Raw genomic sequence first — 25839 nt, 5'->3', positions numbered from 1 at the left:
ATTACAGTGACTATATCCACCCTGTTGTGCAGTATCGTGTGGAGTCCATGGTGCTGCGTATTGCAAAGCCAACGAATTGTGTTCCTGGGACACCCAGCATCCAGCCGCGAGCTCAAACGAAAGCCCTGCAACGTGCTCCCTCAGTAACGGAGCCAGAATCCTGCTCCGACGGCAGTGCTGTTCTCGTGTGAGCCTTCCAGCCGTTAGAGCCTTCCGTTGGGATAGCACACAGCTACTGATTTTCAGCCTGCCTGGGACAGGTTGAAAGCTTAGGGAAGTAAGTGGTTAACATTTTCTCACAAACTTTGTTTCCCTGGAGACTTTAGCATCTTTTCCAAGGTACTGAGAACCCTTGGGTGTCATTGGAAACCACTGGCACGTACGAATAGCACCATTTTCTGCTACACAACAGAGATGATAAAAATGTACCGGGGGGGTGTGTGTGTGTGTGTATGCACACACATATACCTGTGCACATCAATATGTCTTTTTAATTACACAGAGAATTAGACTCTGTTCTGTTAAAAAAGAAAAATCAACTCTGTATGTCCATGTGTGTAGAGCTGTCCCATTCTTGTGGTGAGGCTGGTTTTTCCTATTGCTTCAGAATAAGTTAGAATGTCACATAAATCCACTACCTCTTTTCAAAACTGGACTAGTGTTATTCGGCTGTATGTTAATAAATTATTGTGGTTCTCTTTTAACCGTGGTAGTTCATTCTGGTCTTAACCATGCAAAACGGAAAGATAGAATGAGTTACTCTGTGTGGCCTCTCTTATGGAGCTTAACAGCAACTCTGTTAATGGGAAAAAAGTCTCATGGGTCATTATAACATGTTCTTTATAATTGTAGGTAGGTAAGAAATTTTGAATGAGAGTATGTTTGTTTATAGCTGAGATTATAATTGTGGTTGTATCCTTGGTAGTGTTACCAGCATTTAATGTGAGTTGGTGGGTTTCCTTGCTCGGGCTGTAAATGAAAGAATTGTCTTCCTATTTCGTTTTCCTCTTTATTAGATAGGATGCATTCAAATCTGGCCGTGCATCTCTCAGAGCACTTCTTGACTGGCTTTACCAGATTAGAGATGATACCCCAGTGTCACCCAGTGGAGGAGCTTTTGTCAAGCTGACGATATCAGGGCTCTGTGACGGGCACTTTCCCTTCCTGTTGGCCGAGCAGCTTAAGATCAAATGGATCTTGTAGTTTCTATTTTGCTCCATTATGAGCAGAGAGAAGGGGGGGAGGTTAAGTCTCCCATTTCCCAATGTTTTTGATATTTGTCAGCTGGCTGAACTTCTGGCAGTTCAGGAAATATTTACACTTTATGCTTTCATGTACACTGAAGGCTCATTTCCTCAATAATTAAACTGTGTTTTACTTGTGCAGTTTGGGGATCAAACAGTAACTATCTGTGTGTAACACTTCCTTCTTCTTCTGCCTGTAGAGCAGAACGTTTTCCTAGGCAAAGAGTCGTGGTTCGGGAGATGAAACTCCCTGACCTGCTTTCTGTTGTTCTCATTTTGTATGAGGTGTCTGCTGGCTGCTTTGTAAGGAAGTAATAAATATGGCCTGGAGCTCTTTCAAATAATTAGCCAATCACCAGCATACACCTATTTGCCGTAAAAGAGAAACTTTAAGTAAAGAATATTTGTTCCTTTGGCATTTGCCAGTTTGAGAATGAACAGTTAACTCTTGAAGTCCCGTTTCAGGTAACAAGGGTATCTAACCAGTGGGTGAGTGGGGCTGATGGAAACAAAGAACAACAAGCTGTTTACCCTGCCCTCAAGAGCTTTACCTGCAGTCGGAGTTGCTTGTGGTAGTTGTGGGAAGAGCCAAACCGTTGGTGCCTGAGGCACCTTGCAAACTAATTTGTCCTCTGAAGAGCGATTATCTCAACAGTTCTGGGTTTTGCTTTTACTCCTCACTATTTAGGTTGGGCTTTTTAACGTGATTTTTCCTTGGTTCCCTTTGTGGCAGCCTTCCAGAAGAAAGGGTGTGCTGCCGGGAGTGCCGGAAGGGATCTTGAAGCCGAGGGTCGTGGTGAAACAGCCCGTGAAGGCTTATCAGCCTGCCAAGGCTGTAACTGGAATGGCTGAAGCTCGGCAGTCAGGTCTGGAATTTACAGCTGATGTTACCTGTGGTGACACCGGTGCTGATTGTTCTGGAAGAGTGCCCTGCACTGAGGTGAGCCTTGCGGGTAGAAATGCAGAAAAACTGTGGAAAAGACACTGTTAATAAAGGATAGTCAGCTAACACAGTAGTATTATTTCAAACGTGGTTAATCTAAATACCTTCCCAAAAGCTGGGTTTATTTGTAGTACTGAAAATCAGCAACTTGGGATTTATTTGCCATCTTCTTTAAAAAAAAAAAGTCTTATTTTTATTCTTCCCATAAAAATGCCATTTGGCATTGGCATTTCTGTAGAACTCTCTGCAGAAGTAGATTACAGTTGTAATAGCGGAAATAAAATAAAACATTGTGGCTGTTTCATAGTTTTCATGAAAGGAAGAATCAGAAGAATCCAAAAACTAGATCAAATGATCCTAAGCAGTCTTGTCGTGCTCCTTACCCTTCTAACATGCTAAAGAAGTTTAAACCAAATTTTCCTTTATTTTAATTCTTAGTAATTTGTGATCACTCTTCCTTTAATTCATGCTATTTTGGGGTAACGTAAGCACCTTTTTATTTATTATATGCATTAAACCCTTAAATAAAATATATTGCCTCAATATAGTAATTTTCATAAGCAAGGTTGGACTGTGTTTACCAAGAGCTAGTACTGGGTTTAGCAGTAAAGATTTTCAGTTTATTTTTAACTTTGTAGGTTGGGGATAACCCTGTGCACAAAGCCAGAGAACCGCTGGAGCGCGCTATAAAACTGGTGAAGGACACAAAAACCGGGGTGCTCCCTTGTGTATGGTGACAGGGACAGGCATCAATGGTCTGACTCTCACGGCGTTTTAAAACCGTAGTAGTTCTTCATAGATATATTTTTCTTTTGTCTCGGCAAGGGAAATTCGTGATACTGAAAAGGGTCTGTGGACCCTCTTTGGGAGGTTGCTTACTGTCTTGCAGGATATGCAAAGTAAATAATATTTATTTCCTTGGAGTTTCTTTTGGGACTCTTAGAAAGAGCTTTGAGGGTTTCCTTTCCTTTGAAAATTATGTAGAAGAGAAGAGGGGAGGATATTTTTTCAGGTGTGAATTAGTGTAAGTCTTATTTATTGAATTAATACTTTTGTGCCTGCTTCTGATGATATTTTTTATTTTGGAAAATAGAGTCTTTATGATCCAGTAGGTATTGCATGTTGATACTCAGAGCAAGGCACTGGTTTTAAGCCTGAAAAGTGGACACAATTCAGAAGCGACCACCAGAGCATGCAACGAGATGATCAGGCGGCCTGAAAGACATCAATACAAGTATCTCCCATCTCTCAGTCTAGGATACACTCTGGGCACGTCCATCTCTGGTGCTGGACTTGGGTAAGTTTCCAGCCATGGGAAACAGAGCCTGTCTGGCTGTCCTTCCTTAATAACTTGAGAATCCAGCGAGTGATTTCAGCCAGATTTCATGAAAGACTTGAAATTTCAAATATACTAAGTTCATAGTAGCTTCAACTGATATGGGAATATAGAAAATAACCCAGTACAGACTGGATCCCCTCCCAGTACAGACTGGGCCCTGTCCCAGGACCGACTGGATGCCCTGATCCCCTCTCAGTACAGACTGGGCCCTGTCCTGGTACAAATTGGATCCCCTCCCGCTACAGACTAGGCCCCGTCCCGGTACAAACTGGATCGCCTCCCGGTATAGACTGGGCCCTGTCCTCGTGCAAACATGGCCTTGCTGCGGCTCCTCAGGACCAGTGAACCCCAGTGCTGGTAGCCAGGCAGCGTGGGGCCTTCCCACGGCCCCCTAGGACCAGTAAACCCCAGTGCCAGTAGCCGGGCAGCGTGGGGCCTTCCCATGGCCCCCCAGGACCAGCCGCTCCAGACCCCTGGGTCTGACGCTCCCAAAACCCCTCCTGGCGGACGTGCCCAGTGGCCACTGAGGCACGGACCCATCTGAGGGGAAAGCTGAGCCTGAGACCCTTTTACTCCGCAGGGACACCCCCTTGTACCCCCCCCGAGATACTATTTTTAGCAACAAACCTCTTTATCTCCCACTGAGCCGCTTGCTTTCGTCCCAAACTGATTTATACCCTCCTGCAAGGCCTCCTCACCGTGGTGTTCCCACAGCTTCTCGCCCACCAACGCTGGCTCCTTCCACAGGTCGTTCCTGACTTGACTCCTACCCAAAAAGCTTCCCAGAAATTGTGGCAAAACAGAGAGAAAGGGAGGAAAATATCCAGCGTAGAGCTACCCGAGACTGTCATCGCTCAGGGTCTAAGAGAGGAGGACGTCGCCCTGTTGGGGAAGGTAGAACTCGTTGGGGTTGCTGCTAAGGTTTAGCTGAGAGCTGCTCTCTCTCTTGAAAAACACACGCAAAGAATTTTTCAGAATTCCCAGAACTTCATTCTCCACTGAAAATTCCGACGGTTTGACAGAGCCGGGGTTCAGTGTGAAACGAATACCCAGGAAAAGGGTGCGTGTGTTGCCAAAAAACAGTCTCTCCTCTCAACTGCGACGATCCACACGCTGCAATTGTTCTTCCTGACTGACCGAAGGTGCCACAAGTCAGGGCTTTCCTCCCGTTTCTTCCAGAGAATGGCCTTCTCCCAAAAAGGGGGTAAAGTGGCTGCCGGATTTCTCCTGGAAAAAGGAAAGAGGGGAAGGAAGATGGTTACCTCTGTGCTCGCTGCTGGGGCAGGATGAACGCTGAGCGACCATTGGAAGGAACAATTGTTCCATCAGAGCAGCCACTGACCGGAGATAGTTCACATCCTTAATCTGGGTAATCACTGCTTTCTCCCCGAAACTAAAAGACGAGCGTTTTGGTGACCTTTCAGCCACGTGAAACAGGCTTGCATTAGCAAGCAAGGACACCGGAGGTTGCCTTCACCTCACTCCAATCACTTGGTGACTACTGCCACTTTTTAAGAGAAGGGTGCTGTGAAAAACCAAGTGTGCAGAGAGGAACCACAAACTCGGGCAATAGTCCTCATGTCCTAATTCCGTGCAAAACTGGGAGGGATCCAACTCGATTTACCTCTTGGTCTTTCTGAACCGGCGGGTGTGAGTTTCTGTCGAAGGTGATTTTGCCCATCTGGAAGTCATGGTTGGGGATTTCTCTGGAAAAGCAGCATAAAAGTACGATGAAAGGAGAAATTTTGTACCTCCCATCCACCTGAACGCAGCGAGGCCTATTCTGTGTTGGTCAGTGTTGTACCATCGCTGGCTGCGAATTTTCATCCCCAAGTATTTCTAGATGGAAACCACGGAATTATTTCCTAAAGGGGGGCATACGTGGCACGGAGGAGATCATCAGCTCCTGGACCTGCTGTAGAAGCTTGGTTTCCACGTTGCCTGTGGTCTCCACAGGGCCACGGACGTGCTTTTCCACCAGGGTTCAAGATTTCCCGCGACACCACGTTTCGCTTTAGGAAACGGGCAGGGCTCCCTCCAGCCCACCAGACTCGGCGAGCCTGCTGCCTCTCCCCACGTGTCTTCTCCAGAACCGGAGTTGACTGAGAGAGTTTTGGCAACGTCGACTTAGGATCTGCACCTTCAGCAGTCAGGGATGTCACAGTCAAGTCTAGCAGACCAGACTTGCTTTTCTAAATGCCAAATTAGGAGGAAAACACCTTGTTTATATTGCAGGAGCAGGAAAAAAAAACCTCCACTCAAATGCTGAACCTTCACTTGCTGACAAGGGAACGAGATGGACCAACCTTTGAACGGCTCCTGGTTCAGCTGCCGACGGCTCAGCACCTTCCTTCTTGCTGTCTAGCCTGTACCCAGGACCGGAGAATGCCTGTGTGCACAGAACGAGGTTTAATTTAATTGAAAGCACGCTGCATGGGGCTGCTCTATTCTGTAAAAGCTTGCTATCCATTTTATTCAATTCTTTGGTTCAGCAGTTTTCTTTCTGGTGTGTCAAAGAAGCCGCTGACCCCTGGGGGTGTGGATGTTTCCATCGCCTGGTTCTCACCTGCCCCTTGAACGACAGCAAGTTGTGCCCTTCCTGGCCGTGAGCAAAACAAAACACAGGCAGAGACTCGCCAGTGAAGGAAGGAGCCCCTCTAAGATCAAGTATTTTGCAGTTTCTGCGAGTATTTTGCAGTTTCTACGAGTATTTCGCAGTTGTTTGGAGCAGCTTTCCCTCACCCTTGCACAACATTGGGAAAACAGCCGAGATGGGGGACTTACGTGAAAGCCTGCGTCGCTCGCACGTCCACTGGGGTCTCCTTCAGCGTCCTGTGAGGGGAAAAAAGTGACTTCCTCGTGTTCCTGGTGCGATGTGCAGAACACACAAGAACAGTTCCACGTATTTCTGACCAAACAAAACTTTAGAATAATTCTGTGCAAAATGAGAATAATTATCTTTCTGAAATCAACTGTTGGTACACAACCACCTCCTCAGTAACTCAGGAAAAAGCATCGGGTAAGGAAAGGTCAGCCTTAAGAAATCGTTTCAGGCAAAAAAAAACGATGTTGGAGCTCCCCGTTCCCTCACAAGCAAGGCTGGTTGTCTAGAGGATGCGTTTGTGGAGAGCAGAAGCTTAACTTACTGTGGTCTCTTCCTGTTGTGCGCTTCCCTCTGGTTCTTTGGGCCCCACGGGAGCAACAAAATCCACCTGTTTATAGAAGCAGCGTGAAAATAAGCATGAACGATATTTTTCTTTGGATCGTAAGGTTTAGAGCACTGTTTCTCCAAACTCCACCAACTATCACTCCGTTTTCATCAAGAAAGAACTGACGTCTGCCTGTTACATATTTTAACTCAAAAGTGAAAAGACGAAACCTCCCAGGAATGAGCCTTAGCACAGAAGTGGGACAGAGCCGTGAACCAGCACCCCGCAATTCTTTGAACCAAGAAAAGGCTGCTCTATCAAACTCAGATTCTAAAACACCTTGAGGACAAACACGGCCCCCGAGGCATGACAGTCACCTGAGGGGACATGAAGTGCAGCTCAGGACCACAGCCGTGGTCACAAAGGCACACGGGGTTCTCTCAAACGAGTCCTCTTCCCCGTCCCATCTGACTTGACCTTTCCTGCCCCCGGCCAGGGGGGTCTCGCACCTGCTGACGTGGCGACGGCTGCGGAGGGCTGCTCTGGTCGCTCGGCCCTTCTCCAGGCTCCTCGTGCTGCTGCGGCCGCTCCGGCCTCTCCGGGGGACTCACTGAAACGGCAAAGCAAACCCTTCAGCGGCGGCACAAGGAGCAGCGGCGGCAGCCAAAGCCAGCGCGGCGCCTCTGGTGCAGAAAGCACCAGATTTAGGATTTTAGGATACTGCTTAGAAATCCCTTTACTGTTCCCATCTTGATTTGAATATCAAGAATTCTAATTAGTGGATATTAATAGGAGAAACTAATGATTACTTTGGGAAAATAAGTCTCAAATGGGATAAACGATCAAATATAAAATAAAATCTGTATTGCCAATGCTGCTAGCATACCCCTGTAAAGTCCCAGAGCTACGGTATTCATTAACCAATGATCTGTTAGTGGTTAGAAACAAGGACAGTGTGTTGTAGTCCAAGATGTCTGCTGGACAGGATTTATGATGGTGCCCATTGTGTATAATCTTTGCATCATGACCAAAGCAGGTACGAGCCAAGAGCCTACGAGCCAAGGACATGTTCCTTGACCAAACATGGTCAATTTGAGGAGCGGTCGAGACCTCCGACTCACGGGCCACCTACCTAAATGATACCCCCTACTCACAAGGGAACAAGAGAAGACTACGACAGAGGCTGCGCGCTCATTTGCATCAGGAGCGAGAGAAGAAGAACAAATCATCGAGAGGATGATGATGAATATGCATGGATGATATTTCAGTGATATATCATTGATACATATCAATGATGACTGAATACGTACAAATTTAATATATAAATATTTGTTGATTGCAACGTGCAGGCGGCCATCTTGGGGAAGGATCCCACATCCCCGCTGCGCGTCGTTAATAAACGACGTCTCTACTGGTCTGTGTGTGGAGAAGTTTTTCTTCTCCAGATTTGCAACACCTCCAGCCGAGCAACCCCTGGGACCGGCGCCCCGCACATGTCGCAGCTCCCGTTTCCCAACCCCACTGCCAAAGGCCCGGCATGGGTTGGGCTGTTGGCCCCCGCTGCCCTGCGAATGAGGGACGGCCGCTCTTCCACGGGCCCTAGGCGCCCGGGGAGGGGGGATGCTCTGCACTCACCTTCCTCCGCGCGAGCCCGGCGCTTCCTTTTCCTCGGGGGAGGTCCCACAGAGGGGGACGGTGACTTTGTGCGACGTCCAGACCTCAGCTGCATCACAGCAACAGAGATGGGGTGGCGCTGGTGCAGTCGCAGGCTGTCACAGAATCACACCACGGTGGGGGTTGGAAGGGACCTCTGGAGATCATCCAGTCCAACCCCCTCTGCTAATCCCCTTACAGCAGGTTGCACAGGAGTGTGTCCAGGCAGCGTTTTGAGTATCTCCAGGGAAGGAGACTCCACAACCTCCCTGGGCAGCCTGTTCCAGTGCTCTTGTCACCCTTAACGTTCAGGTTGAACTTCCTGTGCTCCAGTTTGTGCCCGTTGCCCCTTGCCCGGTCACTGGGCACCACCAAAAAGAGCCCGGCCCCATCCCCTTGACACCCACCCTTGAGATATTTCCAAGCGTTGATGAGGTCCCCTCTCACTCTTTTCTTCTTCAGGCTGAAGAGCCCCAGGTCTCGGTCCTCCGCTGCCTGTGGCAAACACACCACTGAGTTGGGGGGCAGCCGTGCGGGCAGATGAGTCCAGCTCATGCCATGACGTCACAAACGCCCCGGCTGTGACAGACAGACATTCCGGAACCCTGTGGTGGCCATGGGGATGGCCAATGGGGGTAACTGGGCCATGGCAAGGCCTGTCACTCCTGTCGACACTTTCCTTACAATGAGAACTGGAAAACGCAGCAGCTTTCGGGCTGTGCCAGCAGTCACAGGGAGGCTGGAGTGGCCTTCATCTGCCTGGGTCCCATCAGGGCTCTGGCCATGGCCTTCAGAGCCAGCTCTGTACCCCCGCCGTGACCGGTGGAGCAGGGTGAGCAGGGGTATTTGTGGCCAAACCGTGGATGGACTGGGATTTGACTCCTGGCACCTGAGCTGAGCTGGGCTGTCTATGAGCAGTTGTTACCAGTACCAACTGGGATGCTGTACATCAGAAGATGATGCTTTTTAGAATAAATAAGAAATAACATGTTGGCCAAAAGTGAGTCCTTGGTCATTTGGGCTGTTTCCTTTGGGGTATATTGTGCAGAGCTGGGACCAGTAGTGGACCTGTGAGAAAGACTGTGAGGGACCTGCACTCCAGTGAGGGACCCCATAGATAGTCCCAGCACCAACCTGGTTTCCCAGCTGGGGCTGACGACAAGGCTTTCATCCACCAGAATGGCGATGTGCTGGTGAGAGTTGAGATGCAAAGAGTTCTTCTTGAACTTGCTTTCGGAGAGTCCTTTGGGGAAAAGAAATGGGTTTTTTTGGGGAAATTTGGAACGTCGGAAGGTTCTAGGGAACCCACACAGGGTGACCCAGCGAGTATCGATGCACATGAGCTTGGATCATCCATCACGTGATTAACACATCAATAGCAGGTGGTTCTTCCCAGACTCATTGATCAAGGCACAAAGAAAGTTGTGGGCACAAGGAGTCTCATGCAGACCTTTCCCATTGTCTGCAGATGGACTACGAGCCAACCACTTCATCCCATCAATGTGACGGCCTAAGTGAGCCGCTCTGGGCTCTCCCTGCTCGGCAGCGTGGCTGCATGGCAGTCATCTCCCCTTGAGCTGGGTCACCTCTCAAGGTGGTTCCTCGAGGCAGAGAGACCTTTTACCAGCCACAGATCTTTGCATGAGCCCAACTTGAGCTCTCCCTAAATTGCAACCAGACTGCACGCCCGGTGACTCTCCCCTTTGAGCAGGGACACCTCCCAAGGTTTGAGATCCCTTACCAGAAACTAAGAGATCCTTCTGAACCTGAGGTGGAGAGACCGCCTGATTCACAACAGCTCCTCGGTAAGTGACTGACAGCATGCCAAATTAATCCTCATTAAATCCATGTAGTTCTGTTTGTGAACAGGCATAGTGCGGTGTGGATGGTGAACGGGGCAGAGATCACTGGACCTTACTGGGCTGGGAAGAACAGGTAAATCTTACAAACCAGATCTTCCTGCGTGCACCTTCTCCACAAGAGAACGCAGTAGGGGCTTGTCAACAAGTAACGTTTTTGTCTCCTTTCTCCCCAGTCCGACTTGACATACCCTGCCCGATGCTGTTCCGGCTGACAAACACCAAGGCGGACCGAGCGACGCACTGTGGAGTGCTGGAATCTGAGGCTGAGGAGGGTGTCTGCTACCTTCCGCCCTGGGTGAGTGGTCTCCCGTGTCCAAACCCGAAGAGCAGGACAAATGAGTTGCCAGTTTGGTATTAAAGATGTGGGAGGTGTCCTGGCCGGGCCTGTCTTCGCTAGTCACGTTCACAGCTTTCAGCCAGGTTTCCCTCCCCCAGTTTAACTCCGTAAGCGAAGCAGACTGCTTCTGAAGGCCGTTATTCCTGAAAAGAAAACATGGCCGACTGGTGCGTTTCAGGGCAGGTGGTGGCCCCAGCGAAAATAAGGAAAGAGATCTCGCTGATCGTGGTTCGTGTCCTTGTTTTCACTCTCGCAGATGATGCAGAACTTGTCGCTGGAAGCGGGAGGCCTGGTACAAGTGGAAAGCGTCCACCTTCCCGTGGGTACTTCCGCCACATTTCAGCCCCAGAGCCCAGATTTTCTTTCCATCACCAGCGTCAAAGCTGTGTATCCTTCCTACCGGCTACGGAGCGGGGCACAAGTTTTCTCCTGAATGGAAGGACGAGGCAGAGCTCGCTCTTCAGGCGTGGCTCACACTCCTCCAGTAACTCCTGGAAGGATGGAGGGCTTACGTACAGAGATGACGCCAACTGCTGGCACAAAGCGTCACCTGGAGGGCAGAAGCGTGAATCTTGAAAGTCCAATGGGTTTGAGTGTTCTCTAGAAAAACTTAAACACCCTAAGGTTTACTAAAAGGTTCTAAACCACCTTTGAGGGACCAAGGATCAGGGTTTTAATGACACAGTAGCTTTAAAGCTTTGATGTTGAATCGAAGACAAACGTTTCATCTTAACATCCTCCCAAGATTAGAAAACGCCTTGAGAAACTACCCTTGTCTCACTACGGGGGATGTTATTGCCATCAAGTACAACGAAAAGGTACAGTATATTAGATATAGACACCGTACAGTCAGTTGTGACTGCACAAGTACCTCGGCTACATCTTGAGAAGCGATTCTATGGGTGAGTGTTGTGCCCACTGGATCCGTTGGGGCTGCAGACTCAGCTCAGCTCTTCGATGTCGATGCTAAAACAATCAACACAGATGATGTTTAGGCTGGTTGTTGACTCGTGAGAAAACACACATTTGTGCTGCTGATGTTCTTACAAGCTCTTTTTCAGTTTTACCCTACATTTGTAATTTGCTTTCAGAAATGCAGATTAAGGTACAGTCAGAGCGCAGCAAGGTACAGTAAAAGGCAGGTTCTCTCGTTCCACCATACAGCAATCTTCTGTCTAGGGCAAAAAAATCTTTGCGGTCATGTTCTGTGGAGGTCCTGTAGTATCCAGTCGTCGAGTAAGGGGAGCACTTCCTTCAATTTTCTTGAAGCTGTCTGAAGGGAAGGGTTTTGCCATGCTTTTCTTCTACAGGCTGAGCTCTTTCATGGGCCGTCTTGAAATATTCACTGCTCTTTCAGATCTATGAGCTTCAGGTGGTGGAGACCAAACCAGAGAAGGCCGTGTCCATCACAGACTGTGATCTCGAGGTAAGTTCAAGCTGACATGGAAAGCCTGTGTCCTCCCCAAAGGAGAGGGCATCTTAGTCAGTGACAGCATCGCCCACCGGGCACCTCTGAGGACGGGGCAGGAAAGGTCAAGTCAGATGGGACGGGGAAGAGGACTCGTTTGAGAGAACCCCGTGTGCCTTTGTGACCACGGCTGTGGTCCTGAGCTGCACTTCATGTCCCCTCAGGTGACTGTCATGCCTCGGGGGCCGTGTTTGTCCTCAAGGTGTTTTAGAATCTGAGTTTGATAGAGCAGCCTTTTCTTGGTTCAAAGAATTGCGGGGTGCTGGTTCACGGCTCTGTCCCACTTCTGTGCTAAGGCTCATTCCTGGGAGGTTTCGTCTTTTCACTTTTGAGTTAAAATATGTAACAGGCAGACGTCAGTTCTTTCTTGATGAAAACGGAGTGATAGTTGGTGGAGTTTGGAGAAACAGTGCTCTAAACCTTACGATCCAAAGAAAAATATCGTTCATGCTTATTTTCACGCTGCTTCTATAAACAGGTGGATTTTGTTGCTCCCGTGGGGCCCAAAGAACCAGAGGGAAGCGCACAACAGGAAGAGACCACAGTAAGTTAAGCTTCTGCTCTCCACAAACGCATCCTCTAGACAACCAGCCTTGCTTGTGAGGGAACGGGGAGCTCCAACATCGTTTATTTTTGCCTGAAACGATTTCTTAAGGCTGACCTTTCCTTACCGGATGCTTTTTCCTGTGTTACTGAGGAGGTGGTTGTGTACCAACAGTTGATTTCAGAAAGATAATTATTCTCATTTTGCACAGAATTATTCTAAAGTTTTGTTTGGTCAGAAATACGTGGAACTGTTCTTGTGTGTTCTGCACACCGCACCAGGAACACGAGGAAGTCACTTTTTTCCCCTCACAGGACGCTGAAGGAGACCCCAGTGGACGTGCGAGCGACGCAGGCTTCCACGTAAGTCCCCCACCTCGGCTGTTTTCCCAATGTTGTGCAAGGGTGAGGGAAAGCTGCTCCAAACAACTGCGAAATACTCGTAGAAACTGCAAAATACTTGATCTTAGAGGGGCTCCTTCCTTCACTGGCGAGTCTCTGCCCGTGTTTTGTTTTGCTCACGGCCAGGAAGGGCACGACTTGCTGTCGTTCGAGGGGGAGGCGAGAACTAGGCGATGAAAACATCCACACACCCAGGGGTCAGCGGCTTCTTTGACACGCCAGAAAGAAAACTGCTGAACCAAAGAATTGAATAAAATGGATAGCAAGCTTTTACAGAATAGAGCAGCCCCATGCAGCGTGCTTTCAATTAAATTAAACCTCGTTCTGTGCACACAGGCATTCTCCGGTCCTGGGTACAGGCTAGACAGCAAGAAGGAAGGTGCTGAGCCGTCGGCAGCTGAACCAGGAGCCGTTCAAAGGTTGGTCCATCTCGTTCCCTTGTCAGCAAGTGAAGGTTCAGCATTTGAGTGGAGGTTTTTTTTTCCTGCTCCTGCAATATAAACAAGGTGTTTTCCTCCTAATTTGGCATTTAGAAAAGCAAGTCTGGTCTTCTAGACTTGACTGTGACATCCCTGACTGCTGAAGGTGCAGATCCTAAGTCGACGTTGCCAAAACTCTCTCAGTCAACTCCGGTTCTGGAGAAGACACGTGGGGAGAGGCAGCAGGCTCGCCGAGTCTGGTGGGCTGGAGGGAGCCCTGCCCGTTTCCTAAAGCGAAACGTGGTGTCGCGGGAAATCTTGAACCCTGGTGGAAAAGCACGTCCGTGGCCCTGTGGAGACCACAGGCAACGTGGAAACCAAGCTTCTACAGCAGGTCCAGGAGCTGATGATCTCCTCCGTGCCACGTATGCCCCCCTTTAGGAAATAATTCCGTGGTTTCCATCTAGAAATAGTTGGGGATGAAAATTCGCAGCCAGCGATGGTACAACACTGACCGACACAGAATAGGCCTCGCTGCGTTCAGGTGGATGGGAGGTACAAAATTTCTCCTTTCATCGTACTTTTATGCTGCTTTTCCAGAGAAATCCCCAACCACGACTTCCAGATGGGCAAAATCACCTTCGACAGAAACTCACACCCGCCGGTTCAGAAAGACCAAGAGGTAAATCGAGTTGGATCCCTCCCAGTTTTGCACGGAATTAGGACATGAGGACTATTGCCCGAGTTTGTGGTTCCTCTCTCCACACTTGGTTTTTCACAGCACCCTTCTCTTAAAAAGTGGCAGTAGTCACCAAGTGATTGGAGTGAGGTGAAAGCCACCTCCGGTGTCCTTGCTTGCTAATGGAAGCCTGTTTCACGTGGCTGAAAGGTCACCAAAACGCTCGTCTTTTAGTTTCGGGGAGAAAGCAGCGATTACCCAGATTAAGGATGTGAACTATCTCCGGTCAGTGGCTGCTCTGGTGGAACAATTGTTCCTTCCAATGGTCGCTCAGCATTCATCCTGCCCCAGCAGCGAGCACAGAGGTAACCATCTTCCTTCCCCTCTTTCCTTTTTCCAGGAGAAATCCGGCAGCCACTTTACCCCCTTTTTGGGAGAAGGCCATTCTCTGGAAGAAACGGGAGGAAAGCCCTGACTTGTGGCACCTTCGGTCAGTCAGGAAGAACAATTGCAGCGTGTGGATCTTCGCAGTTGAGAGGAGAGACGGTTTTTTGGCAACACACGCACCCTTTTCCTGGTTATTCGTTTCACACTGAACCCCGGCGCTGTCAAACCGTCGGAATTTTCAGTGGAGAATGAAGTTCTGGGAATTCTGAAAAATTCTTTGCGTGTGTTTTTCAAGAGAGAGAGCAGCTCTCAGCTAAACCTTAGCAGCAACCCCAACGAGTTCTACCTTCCCCAACAGGGCGACGTCCTCCTCTCTTAGACCCTGAGCGATGACAGTCTCGGGTAGCTCCACGCTGGATATTTTCCTCCCTCTCTCTGTTTTGCCACAATTTCTGGGAAGCTTTTTGGGTAGGAGTCAAGTCAGGAACGACCTGTGGAAGGAGCCAGCGTTGGTGGGCGAGAAGCTGTGGGAACACCACGGTGAGGAGGCCTTGCAGGAGGGTATAAATCAGTTTGGGACGAAAGCAAGCGGCTCAGTGGGAGATAAAGAGGTTTGTTGCTAAAAATAGTATCTCGGGGGGGGTACAAGGGGGTGTCCCTGCGGAGTAAAGGGGTCTCAGGCTCAGCTTTCCCCTCAGATGGGTCCGTGCCTCAGTGGCCACTGGGCACGTCCGCCAGGAGGGGTTTTGGGAGCGTCAGACCCAGGGGTCTGGAGCGGCTGGTCCTGGGGGGCCATGGGAAGGCCCCACGCTGCCCGGCTACTGGCACTGGGGTTTACTGGTCCTAGGGGGCCGTGGGAAGGCCCCACGCTGCCTGGCTACCAGCACTGGGGTTCACTGGTCCTGAGGAGCCGCAGCAAGGCCATGTTTGCACGAGGACAGGGCCCAGTCTATACCGGGAGGCGATCCAGTTTGTACCGGGACGGGGCCTAGTCTGTAGCGGGAGGGGATCCAATTTGTACCAGGACAGGGCCCAGTCTGTACTGAGAGGGGATCAGGGCATCCAGTCGGTCCTGGGACAGGGCCCAGTCTGTACTGGGAGGGGATCCAGTCTGTACTGGATATTTTCTATATTCCCATATCAGTTGAAGCTACTATGAACTTAGTATATTTGAAATTTCAAGTCTTTCATGAAATCTGGCTGAAATCACTCGCTGGATTCTCAAGTTATTAAGGAAGGACAGCCAGACAGGCTCTGTTTCCCATGGCTGGAAACTTACCCAAGTCCAGCACCAGAGATGGACGTGCCCAGAGTGTATCCTAGACTGAGAGACGGGAGATACTTGTATTGATGTCTTTCAGGCCGCCTGATCATCTCGTTGTATGCTCTGGTGGTCGCTTCTGAATTGTGTCCACTTTTCAGGCTTAAAACCAGTGCCTTGCTCTGAGTATCAACATTCAATACCTACTGGATCATAAAGACTCTATTTTCCAAAATAAAAAATATCATCAGAAGCAGGCACAAAAGTATTAATTCAATAAATAAGACTTACATTAATTCACACCTGAAAAAATATCCTCCCCTCTTTTCTTCTACATAATTTTCAAAGGAAAGGAAACCCTCAATGTTCTTTCTAAGTGTCCCAAAAGAAACTCCAAGGAAATAAATATTATTTACTTTGCATATCCTGCAAGACAGTAAGCAACCTCCCAAAGAGGGTCCACAGACCCTTTTCAGTATCAAGAATTTCCCTTGCCGAGACAAAAGAAAAATATATCTATGAAGAACTACTACGGTTTTAAAACGCCGTGAGAGTCAGACCATTGATGCCTGTCCCTGTCACCATACACAAGGGAGCACCCCGGTTTTTGTGTCCTTCACCAGTTTTATAGCGCGCTCCAGCGTTTCTCTGGCTTTGTGCACAGGGTTATCCCCAGCCTACAAAGTTAAAAATAAACTGAAAATCTTTACTGCTAAACCCAGTACTAGCTCTTGGTAAACACAGTCCAACCTTGCTTATGAAAATTACTATATTGAGGCAATATATTTTATTTAAGGGTTTAATGCATATAATAAATAAAAAGGTGCTTACATTACCCCAAAATAGCATGAATTAAAGGAAGAGTGATCACAAATTACTAAGAATTAAAATAAAGGAAAATTTGGTTTAAAATTCTTTAGCATGTTAGAAGGGTAAGGAGCACGTCAAGACTGCTTAGGATCATTTGATCTAGTTTTTGGATTCTTCTGATTCTTCCTTTCATGAAAACTATGAAACAGCCACAATGTTTTATTTTATTTCCGCTATTACAACTGTAATCTACTTCTGCAGAGAGTTCTACAGAAATGCCAATGCCAAATGGCATTTTTATGGGAAGAATAAAAATAAGACTTTTTTTTTTTAAAGAAGATGGCAAATAAATCCCAAGTTGCTGATTTTCAGTACTACAAATAAAACCAGCTTTTGGGAAGGTATTTAGATTAACCACGTTTCAAATAATACTACTGTGTTAGCTGACTATCCTTTATTCACAGTGTCTTTTCCACAGTTTTTCTGCATTTCTACCTGCAAGGCTCACCTCAGTGCGGGGCACTCTTCCAGAACAATCAGCACCGGTGTCACCACAGGTAACATCAGCTGTAAATTCCAGACCTGACTGCCGAGCTTCAGCCATTCCAGTTACAGCCTTGGCAGGCTGATAAGCCTTCACGGGCTGTTTCACCACGACCCTCGGCTTCAAGATCCCTTCCGGCACTCCCGGCAGCACACCCTTTCTTCTGGAAGGCTGCCACAAAGGGAACCAAGGAAAAATCACGTTAAAAAGCCCAACCCAAATAGTGAGGAGTAAAAGCAAAACCCAGAACTGTTGAGATAATCGCTCTTCAGAGGACAAATTAGTTTGCAAGGTGCCTCAGGCACCAACGGTTTGGCTCTTCCCACAACTACCACAAGCAACTCCGACTGCAGGTAAAGCTCTTGAGGGCAGGGTAAACAGCTTGTTGTTCTTTGTTTCCATCAGCCCCACTCACCCACTGGTTAGATACCCTTGTTACCTGAAACGGGACTTCAAGAGTTAACTGTTCATTCTCAAACTGGCAAATGCCAAAGGAACAAATATTCTTTACTTAAAGTTTCTCTTTTACGGCAAATAGGTGTATGCTGGTGATTGGCTAATTATTTGAAAGAGCTCCAGGCCATATTTATTACTTCCTTACAAAGCAGCCAGCAGACACCTCATACAAAATGAGAACAACAGAAAGCAGGTCAGGGAGTTTCATCTCCCGAACCATGACTCTTTGCCTAGGAAAACGTTCTGCTCTACAGGCAGAAGAAGAAGGAAGTGTTACACACAGATAGTTACTGTTTGATCCCCAAACTGCACAAGTAAAACACAGTTTAATTATTGAGGAAATGAGCCTTCAGTGTACATGAAAGCATAAAGTGTAAATATTTCCTGAACTGCCAGAAGTTCAGCCGGCTGACAAATATCAAAAACATTGGGAAATGGGAGACTGAACCTCCCCCCCTTCTCTCTGCTCGTAATGCAGCAAAATAGAAACTACAAGATCCGTTTGATCTTAAGCTGCTCGGCCAACAGGAAGGGAAAGTGCCCGTCACAGAGCCCTGATATCGTCAGCTTGACAAAAGCTCCTCCACTGGGTGACACTGGGGTATCATCTCTAATCTGGTAAAGCCAGTCAAGAAGTGCTCTGAGAGATGCATGGCCAGATTTGAATGCATCCTATCTAATAAAGAGGAAAACGAAATAGGAAGACAATTCTTTCATTTACAGCCCGAGCAAGGAAACCCACCAACTCACATTAAATGCTGGTAACACTACCAAGGATACAACCACAATTATAATCTCAGCTATAAACAAACATACTCTCATTCAAAATTTCTTACCTACCTACAATTATAAAGAACATGTTATAATGACCCATGAGACTTTTTTCCCATTAACAGAGTTGCTGTTAAGCTCCATAAGAGAGGCCACACAGAGTAACTCATTCTATCTTTCCATTTTGCATGGTTAAGACCAGAATGAACTACCACGGTTAAATAAGAACCACAATAATTTATTAACATACAGCCGAATAACACTAGTCCAGTTTTGAAAAGAGGTAGTGCATTTATGTGACATTCTAACTTATTCTGAAGCAATAGGAAAAACCAGCCTCACCACAACAATGGGACAGCTCTACACACATGGACATACAGAGTTGATTTTTCTTTTTTAACAGAACAGAGTCTAATTCTCTGTTTAATTAAAAAGACATATTGATGTGCATAGGTATATGTGTGTGCATACACCACCACCCCCCCCCCCCCCCCCCCCCCCGGTAGATTTTTATCATCTCTGTTGTTTAGCAGAAAATGGTGCTATTCATACGTGCCAGTGGTTTCCAATGACACCCAAGGGTTCTCAGTACCTTGGAAAAGATGCTAAAGTCTCCAGGGAAACAAAGTTTGTGAGAAAATGTTAACCACTTACTTCCCTAAGCTTTCAACCTGTCCCAGGCAGGCTGAAAATCAGTAGCTGTGTGCTATCCCAACGGAAGGCTCTAACGGCTGGAAGGCTCACACGAGAACAGCACTGCCGTTGGAGCGGGATTCTGGCTCCGTTACTGAGGGAGCACGTTGCAGGGCTTTCCCTTGAGCTCGCGGCTGGATGCTGGGTGTCCCAGGAACACAATTCGTTGGCTTTGCAATACGCAGCACCATGGACTCCACACGATACTGCACAACAGGTTCGATATAGTCACTGTAATTTCAGAAATGCAGAGTAAACACGGCTGTATCAAACTGTGCGAGTACACACTCCCATTTCCTGAATTTAAAGTACGGACAACCAGTTTTCCAAAATAAACAGCCATACTCTCACTTTTAAGGTACATTTTCTGTCCCATAGAGTGGAACCTTTCCATGGGTTTCCTCATCATTTGGCCCTAATAACTGAAAATCAAGTACTTCTAATTTTTACCTATGGAAAAATAAACACCCAACAGGCTGCAACAACATATACGGATGGCCATGCTGCAGTCAGGGAACAAGCGTTTACTGAACTCTATTTTTGTTGGACTTGCAGAATACTGAAGAAAACAAAGTCCAACATGCAGCTGGTGACCATTTTCCCGGTCACCATTCCAGGAACGAGGCACTGCATTATTATTTCAACATCTGGGAAAACAGAGAAATGACATGAGAGCTGTGTAGGCTGGTAACTGTGCCTCCAAGCTTTTAACCATGAGGAGTAACTAGAACGTGCTTTGCAGCAAAAGAAGTAGGGGAAGAATCTAAGTTAGCCCATTTCAAAAGTCTGCTGTTTTGCTCTGGGTATCGTGCTTTCTCCCTGAGGATGCCACAAGTAGTATAGGAAGCATAAAACCCCCAAAAGTTTAAGAACTTTCACCTTGTTTGAGACATCACAAAATATTGCGTGTGGAGGTAGCAACATGAGACAAAACCAGCCCTATTTATTTATTATTCAATTCTTTAGTAAGGCTTTAAAAGCATTGATAGCCAGGTATTCACTGTGTCCATTCACAATAAAAAACAAAATAGCTGAAAATTACACACATGGGTGGCAAAGGACTGAAAATTCCAAATTTTCAAAGAACAACCCCATATAATCCTAAGATTCTGTTCTTTGTAAGCAATTAAATCCCTGCTCAAAGACCTCTGCCTGACGCACTACATAGTCAAGTAGTGTACTGAACGGCTTCAGTATAATTTCTTCAACTTTGACATTATCAATGAACTCAGAGAACCAACAGCTTTAACAAGACCCTGCTACCTCACAAACAGGTAGGGGTTTGAAAGTGTAGCTCTGCATCAGCATAAGCTGCTGCTGCTGCCTTGCACTAATTTGTGTCCAGTGCTGAGCTCAGGTGTGTGATGAGCTGTCCCCCTCCCTGTCCCTAACTCTGCGTTTCTCCTCCCTCGCTCCAACAGCGGCACTCTTCGGGGATCGTGGTGAACCGGATCAGGGAGCTGAACTGGCAAATACCAACTGAACACCACCGGGGTTCTGCTGCCAGGGCCGCCCCCCGCCCAAAACACAGGGCCAGCACCAGCAAGACCAACAAGAACCTGCACTGGGTCACGAGGTGTCCCAGGCAACTGCAAAGGAGAAAGATGGTAACACTCTTGAATTGGGTTGGAGTGTAAAGGAACGGCAGCTTCAGACACTCCCGCGTCAGGCAAGCTCAAGACAATGCTGGTCTGCTCAGGACAGCAGTTTCCAAGTTGTCTTTCTGTCCACGGAAGTTGGCAAAATGATCACTCCTGGTCAGCTCAGCTACAGTCTGTTACAACAGAAAGCAGAAGGAGGGTAGGAAAGAAAAAGGAGGGTAGGAAAGAAGATGACAACAGCAGCGCAGACCACATGAGTGAGAGTAGTTGTCTCTCGTATCAAGTGCAGTTCAGGGCTCATGAGAAGCCATGAAAACATTCTAGTTGTTCCAGTCCCTCAGAATCCGGGCAAGGAAAGCCTTTGGTATTGCTGGAAACTGCTGGGGTCTCAAAGAAAGAGCAGTGTAAGTATCACTCTGTCCGCTCCCGCTCCCTCTCATGCTGCTATTGAAATAACAGAACCACACACGACTTCCATGAGACATGTCCTTAATAAAGCCAGAGCCCTTCTTGTCTTGCCATCAGATCTCACCCAGAGGTCTGCTTCACAGAAAATGTCACTCAGAACACACTCGATGCAGCTTTGCCTGCCCTGGAGGAAAATCATCTCCTCTTTCTAAGACGTTCTCAACTTACTGGTTATGGTTTTAAAAAGCATTCATTCTCAGACTCAGTCAGTAGAAGAGACTCACTGGCGTGATTACCTCTGGGGCACTCACTCTTAAAAATAAACAGCTATTTTTCATCTCTGAGACTAACCATTCAGTCCATTATTACTGCTTTTGAATGGCCTTCCTCTACATTTCATGTCATGCAAAACAGTTTTCTGTGACCTCATGAAAACACACACACTAACTGAAAAGATACTGGAGAATGATTGTATAAAGACTGTTTTGCTTTTGTGAAGTGCAAGGAAAACCAGATCTTACCTGGGAGCCTCTTGTTCATACGTGTAAGAACCAAATGCCAGAAAGTCTCGCCGTCTCACGCATTCCATCAATCCAATCCAGTTTGTCTGACAACTGGAGATTCCCACGGACCCAGCTGACAGAATGAGCCACCGTTTTCCACGTGTGAAAGGCAAAGCCTTTTTATAAACAACCGGAGAGTGTTGCTCTTTCTACTAATAACAACGTATTTTTATGACAGCTTGTTACAAACCAGCAAACAAAACTTCCCCCGGGACATTCTCATACGACTCTTTCAAAAACGTGGCACACACAAATATACACTTATGTATTCTAAAGACAGACACAGAACGTGCTACAGCAAACTGCTGTTAAGGCCCATCTCAACGACATACTTTGTACTATTTTCCCCACTCCCCCAAAGGACTACTGAAACAGAAAATCCAGTTTCTCTTCACCTGTTTACATGGGTTTTAAACTGAGTGGACTTTGGTGGAACAAAACCCTTCAATATTAACAATCAATACAACTGTTAATATAACACCTTCTGTATTAACAACACCTATCTCAGCTGAACATAGATTTATAACTTCAGCACTAAACCAAGTTTCCACCTAGTTGGAAAGTATTTAAGTTGAACAGAAATCATCTGTATGTCATGAATGACGCTCAGCTCAGTACTCAGCTTTATGAGCTGTTCATGCCACACAACTCCAAATGACTCTAACGAAGAGTGAAGCCCGGTGTCATACGTGTCATTTAAAGGCTGTTTCTAAGCCGCTGTAGTTACGGTCTTAACATCTTGCACACGGTTTTGTTCTCCTTTTAAGCCGAGCTTTGTTGGCATGCACCGTGAAGTAAAACAGAAACCTGGCAGTTCATTAAAAGTCTTTCTGATGAATAGTACATACAAAATAAAAACCTTCCAGAACTTCAAAATGGTCCATCTATTCAGATACGTTGGAACTGGGACTGAGCATTTGTTTTGGTTTTGTGTACTTTAAACAGAAAAATACATGGCGATGAAATATTGAGGGTACAACTACACAACAGAGCACAGCACAACAGCAGAGTAAATAAGCTCATGTTGCTGCATACAGACTGTTCCAGCACCTGAGCTAAACTGATTATTTCTCCCTATGCTGACTGTAGCTCACCCCTATTCCCATGTTAAGAATCTGGCCTTAAAAAGAACAAACAAACCGGATCAATAGATCCACCCGTAGACATCTGCCTTATTATCAAACCAATCAGACAGCACTCGGAAAGTAAATAAAGGAAAACGTTGATGAGGAACATGAAAGCCCACGTTTTCAAAAGGGTAATTCATTAGATTCACCTAGAAAAACACAGAGGCTGCGTTAACCTGCGTGATGTTTTTCATAGTCACAGAAATCCCTACTTTTTAAACACTGTGACAACTCAATTAACTTCGTATTAGGATTCTCTGCTAAAAAAGTAAACATACATACGTAGAAGTCCCGAACTATTTGCAAGTCAGGAAAGAATATCCCTCATCAGTTGAAAAGAATAGGTGAAATTAAGTTAATCACAAAAGGTCAGGTCTGAATTTGGTCAGAACAATACTTCTAAGGACTCAATCATCTGAGTATTAAATGCCCGGTCTTAAACAGCAAAGCAATGAGTAATTCTGACAGCTTAAAATAAGTTCAAGTAGTTAATTTAGTAAAAGCGCCACACTTGAGAAATTGCGAAAAAAGGGTAAGTTGTTCTCAGAACGCCTAAAGGAGTGAAAAGGAACATCATCACGTAACATGACTGAAAGGTAAGGGCTTCAGTATTTTACATTCCAGCGACACGCAAAATCCAGTCTCACCCAGTGGCAGAATGCTCTATTTGAAAAGGTGTACAAACAGAGAACAAACAGTTACAGAAGGTACATGAACTGTTCAACAAAGCCTACAATCATCAAAACTCCCCCAGTCAGTAAATACATTAACCTTTTAAAACTTTACCTCATTTCTCATCGTTCTCCAAACACTTAAAATATTCCGCCCAACAATGTTCATTTCACTCATTGTATCTGACCCAAATTCATCCAGCTCAGCTGCAAATCGGTTCTCTTCCTTTTCATCTAAAGACATTAAAAGAGAACAGATTTAGACAAGTTACAGGACAGTCAAGGCCAGACCGAGCTATCCCTCTTCCAATTTGAGCTCTCTAGAAAAATAAGAATTCCTAAAGACTGTCACCGATTGCACAAGACTGTGTATTTACCAGTCTTCCACACGATCTCTAAATAACACTCCCCCAGGGTTTTCTGCTCTTGCATGTCCAAGACAACACTTACTTCGATTTCATTGAAGTGGTGTCCATGGCAAAGTGTTTTCCGTACCAAATATACTGGTTAAGCAATGCCCAACGTTACTTCAGAGCTAGCTGCATGCACATCAGTGCACAACATTAAAAAAAAAAAAAAAAAAAAAAAAAGGTATTTCTGCCCTGTAGCATTTATAACTCAAGGCTTTGCTTGTAACGATCTTACCTAGTCGGAACGAGGCCGTAGGAGAGCAAACTCAGTGCCTTCTGCCCAGTAAAAGCAAACCCACTGCAGCGGCAGCAGGCAGGCGTGAGTTCTGGACAGCCCAGATGGAAAGAGAAGGGAATAGGAAGGCACAAACGGAGAGGCAGAAGCAGCACTCGGAATCTCTCTGCAAGGGAGCGGTGACTATGGCACAGGAAGAGACACCCTCTTTTGCCACCCTTGGGTTTTTTCATGCTTTGAAATACTGCAACACAAGAGAGGACAGTCTGTGTGGTAGACGTTTCCTGAAACTGTCTTTTTTCAGTCAGCCTAAGGCTACAGTTGTGGTATTTTCCTGAGTTTACAGGGGTCTTGTTTAAAAGGGACAAGACAGGTTGCAATTAAATATGAGACCACACACTGCAGTATTTGATCCGCCAGTCCTGCTCCTTCTTAGGAGTTTCACAGAAGAGAAAGCACTTGGCAGCAATTTTCCCACCATTCTAAATCCACACCCATTTTTCAGCTGCTGCTTGTGTACTCTGCACTACTCATTTATCAGACACCCCTGCACAGTACCCTACCCAGAAAAAGCAGAGTATTTTGGACAGAGCATACAGCAGTGTGGATACGCAATGCTTTGCAATGACGATCGGAATTGAGCAAGTAGTTCCTTGGGCAGCCATGAAGCACATTGACCCTTGAAGACAGAAGTAAAAATTGCCTGAAGTTCTGCAGAACTGCTGTGAAACAACATAAGACAGACTTTGAAATGTGCATCAGATCAATCCAAATATGGGTAAGAAAACCTATTTGTCATTTCCTGACCTTAGCAATAAATCACAGAGCCTTAACAAAATTTGGCAGACCTTTCGTACACATTATAAAAGTGCTTTTTATCCTCCTGATTGTTTCAGATTTTTAAGGAGGAAAAAGAGCAATTTCCCTTTCCGGGTTTGGATGGAAAAAAAGCCCCACAAGCAGCAACATTTTGATACTATGAATACCAGGGCTGTGGAGATCACACCTACGTCCTGCAGGCCCACTCCAATTTTATGTCCAAAGATGTTTCATGGTTATAGTAGATACCCTGAATGATATCTACATATGACTGAACCCAAGGAGAAGCAAGAGAAGGTTTGGTAGCAGAAGCACCTCCAACACACAAAACCTAACACACATGACTTCTGAAAATCAATCTCGGTTCATGGATACAGGGCACACACAGCAGGGGCATACACAAGGAATTTAAGAATGCAGAAAACACGGAAAACCAGAATCTCATTGGTATTGCAAAATTTTCTCTCTGTGTGTGTGATTATACCTACAACACAACAGCAACAACAACAGAGAAGAGGTCCATCTGTAGAAACACTCTGCATTGATTTTTTCACTTTATTACAGGGCAACACCATTGGAGTGGTGCTGCAAAGCTAGTGAGCTCTCCTAAGAGCTCCAAGAGACAGAAAGCACAACCCTCCCCACAGACTCTACCTAAATCCCCAGTACTTGGGGTCAGCTATTTGCATACAGCTCAGACCAGCACAAGTCAGTAAGCTCTGAGATGACACAAGGAGCCTAACAGGGAACTGGTACTCAAATCTTTCTACTTCACAAGTAGGGTCAGTGCTCCGCGCTGCTGAGACTGAGCTAGAAGCAGCACTTCCCACCCAGACATTACCCCGCACTGATACAGAACCGAATCAGATTGATGCCGTGGATTGATATTTAATGTCCTTGGGTTTTTTAGGTTACGGGGGAAGATCTGATCAATTTACCTGCCCTCCAGGATGTTACAGACCTAGAGGTTAACCTGGTCGTCCAGTAGCTCACATGACCAAAGCAGTCATTCTAGAAAGATCCATGTAGGAGGAGGCTACCACTT

General features: G+C 46.6%; 1 protein-coding gene across 1 annotated transcript; it reads left to right on the top strand.

Moving 5' to 3' along the window:
- The first annotated feature begins 9796 nt into the window (after window positions 1–9796).
- Window positions 9797–14513, top strand: LOC147412659 (ubiquitin recognition factor in ER-associated degradation protein 1-like). The gene is made up of 10 exons (XM_086481134.1): window positions 9797–9842; window positions 10364–10485; window positions 10784–10914; window positions 11273–11345; window positions 11885–11953; window positions 12474–12539; window positions 12854–12901; window positions 13277–13359; window positions 13960–14041; window positions 14439–14513. Exons 1-10 carry the CDS (start codon window positions 9797–9799, stop codon window positions 14511–14513), a joined length of 795 nt encoding a protein of 264 aa, XP_086337260.1.
- The last annotated feature ends 11326 nt before the right edge of the window (window positions 14514–25839 follow it).

This window comes from Leptosomus discolor, unplaced genomic scaffold (assembly GCF_034619465.1).
Source record: "Leptosomus discolor isolate bLepDis1 unplaced genomic scaffold, bLepDis1.hap2 HAP2_SCAFFOLD_45, whole genome shotgun sequence".
NCBI classification, from domain to species: domain Eukaryota; kingdom Metazoa; phylum Chordata; class Aves; order Leptosomiformes; family Leptosomidae; genus Leptosomus; species Leptosomus discolor.
This window is presented reverse-complemented; position numbering and strand designations above follow the sequence as displayed.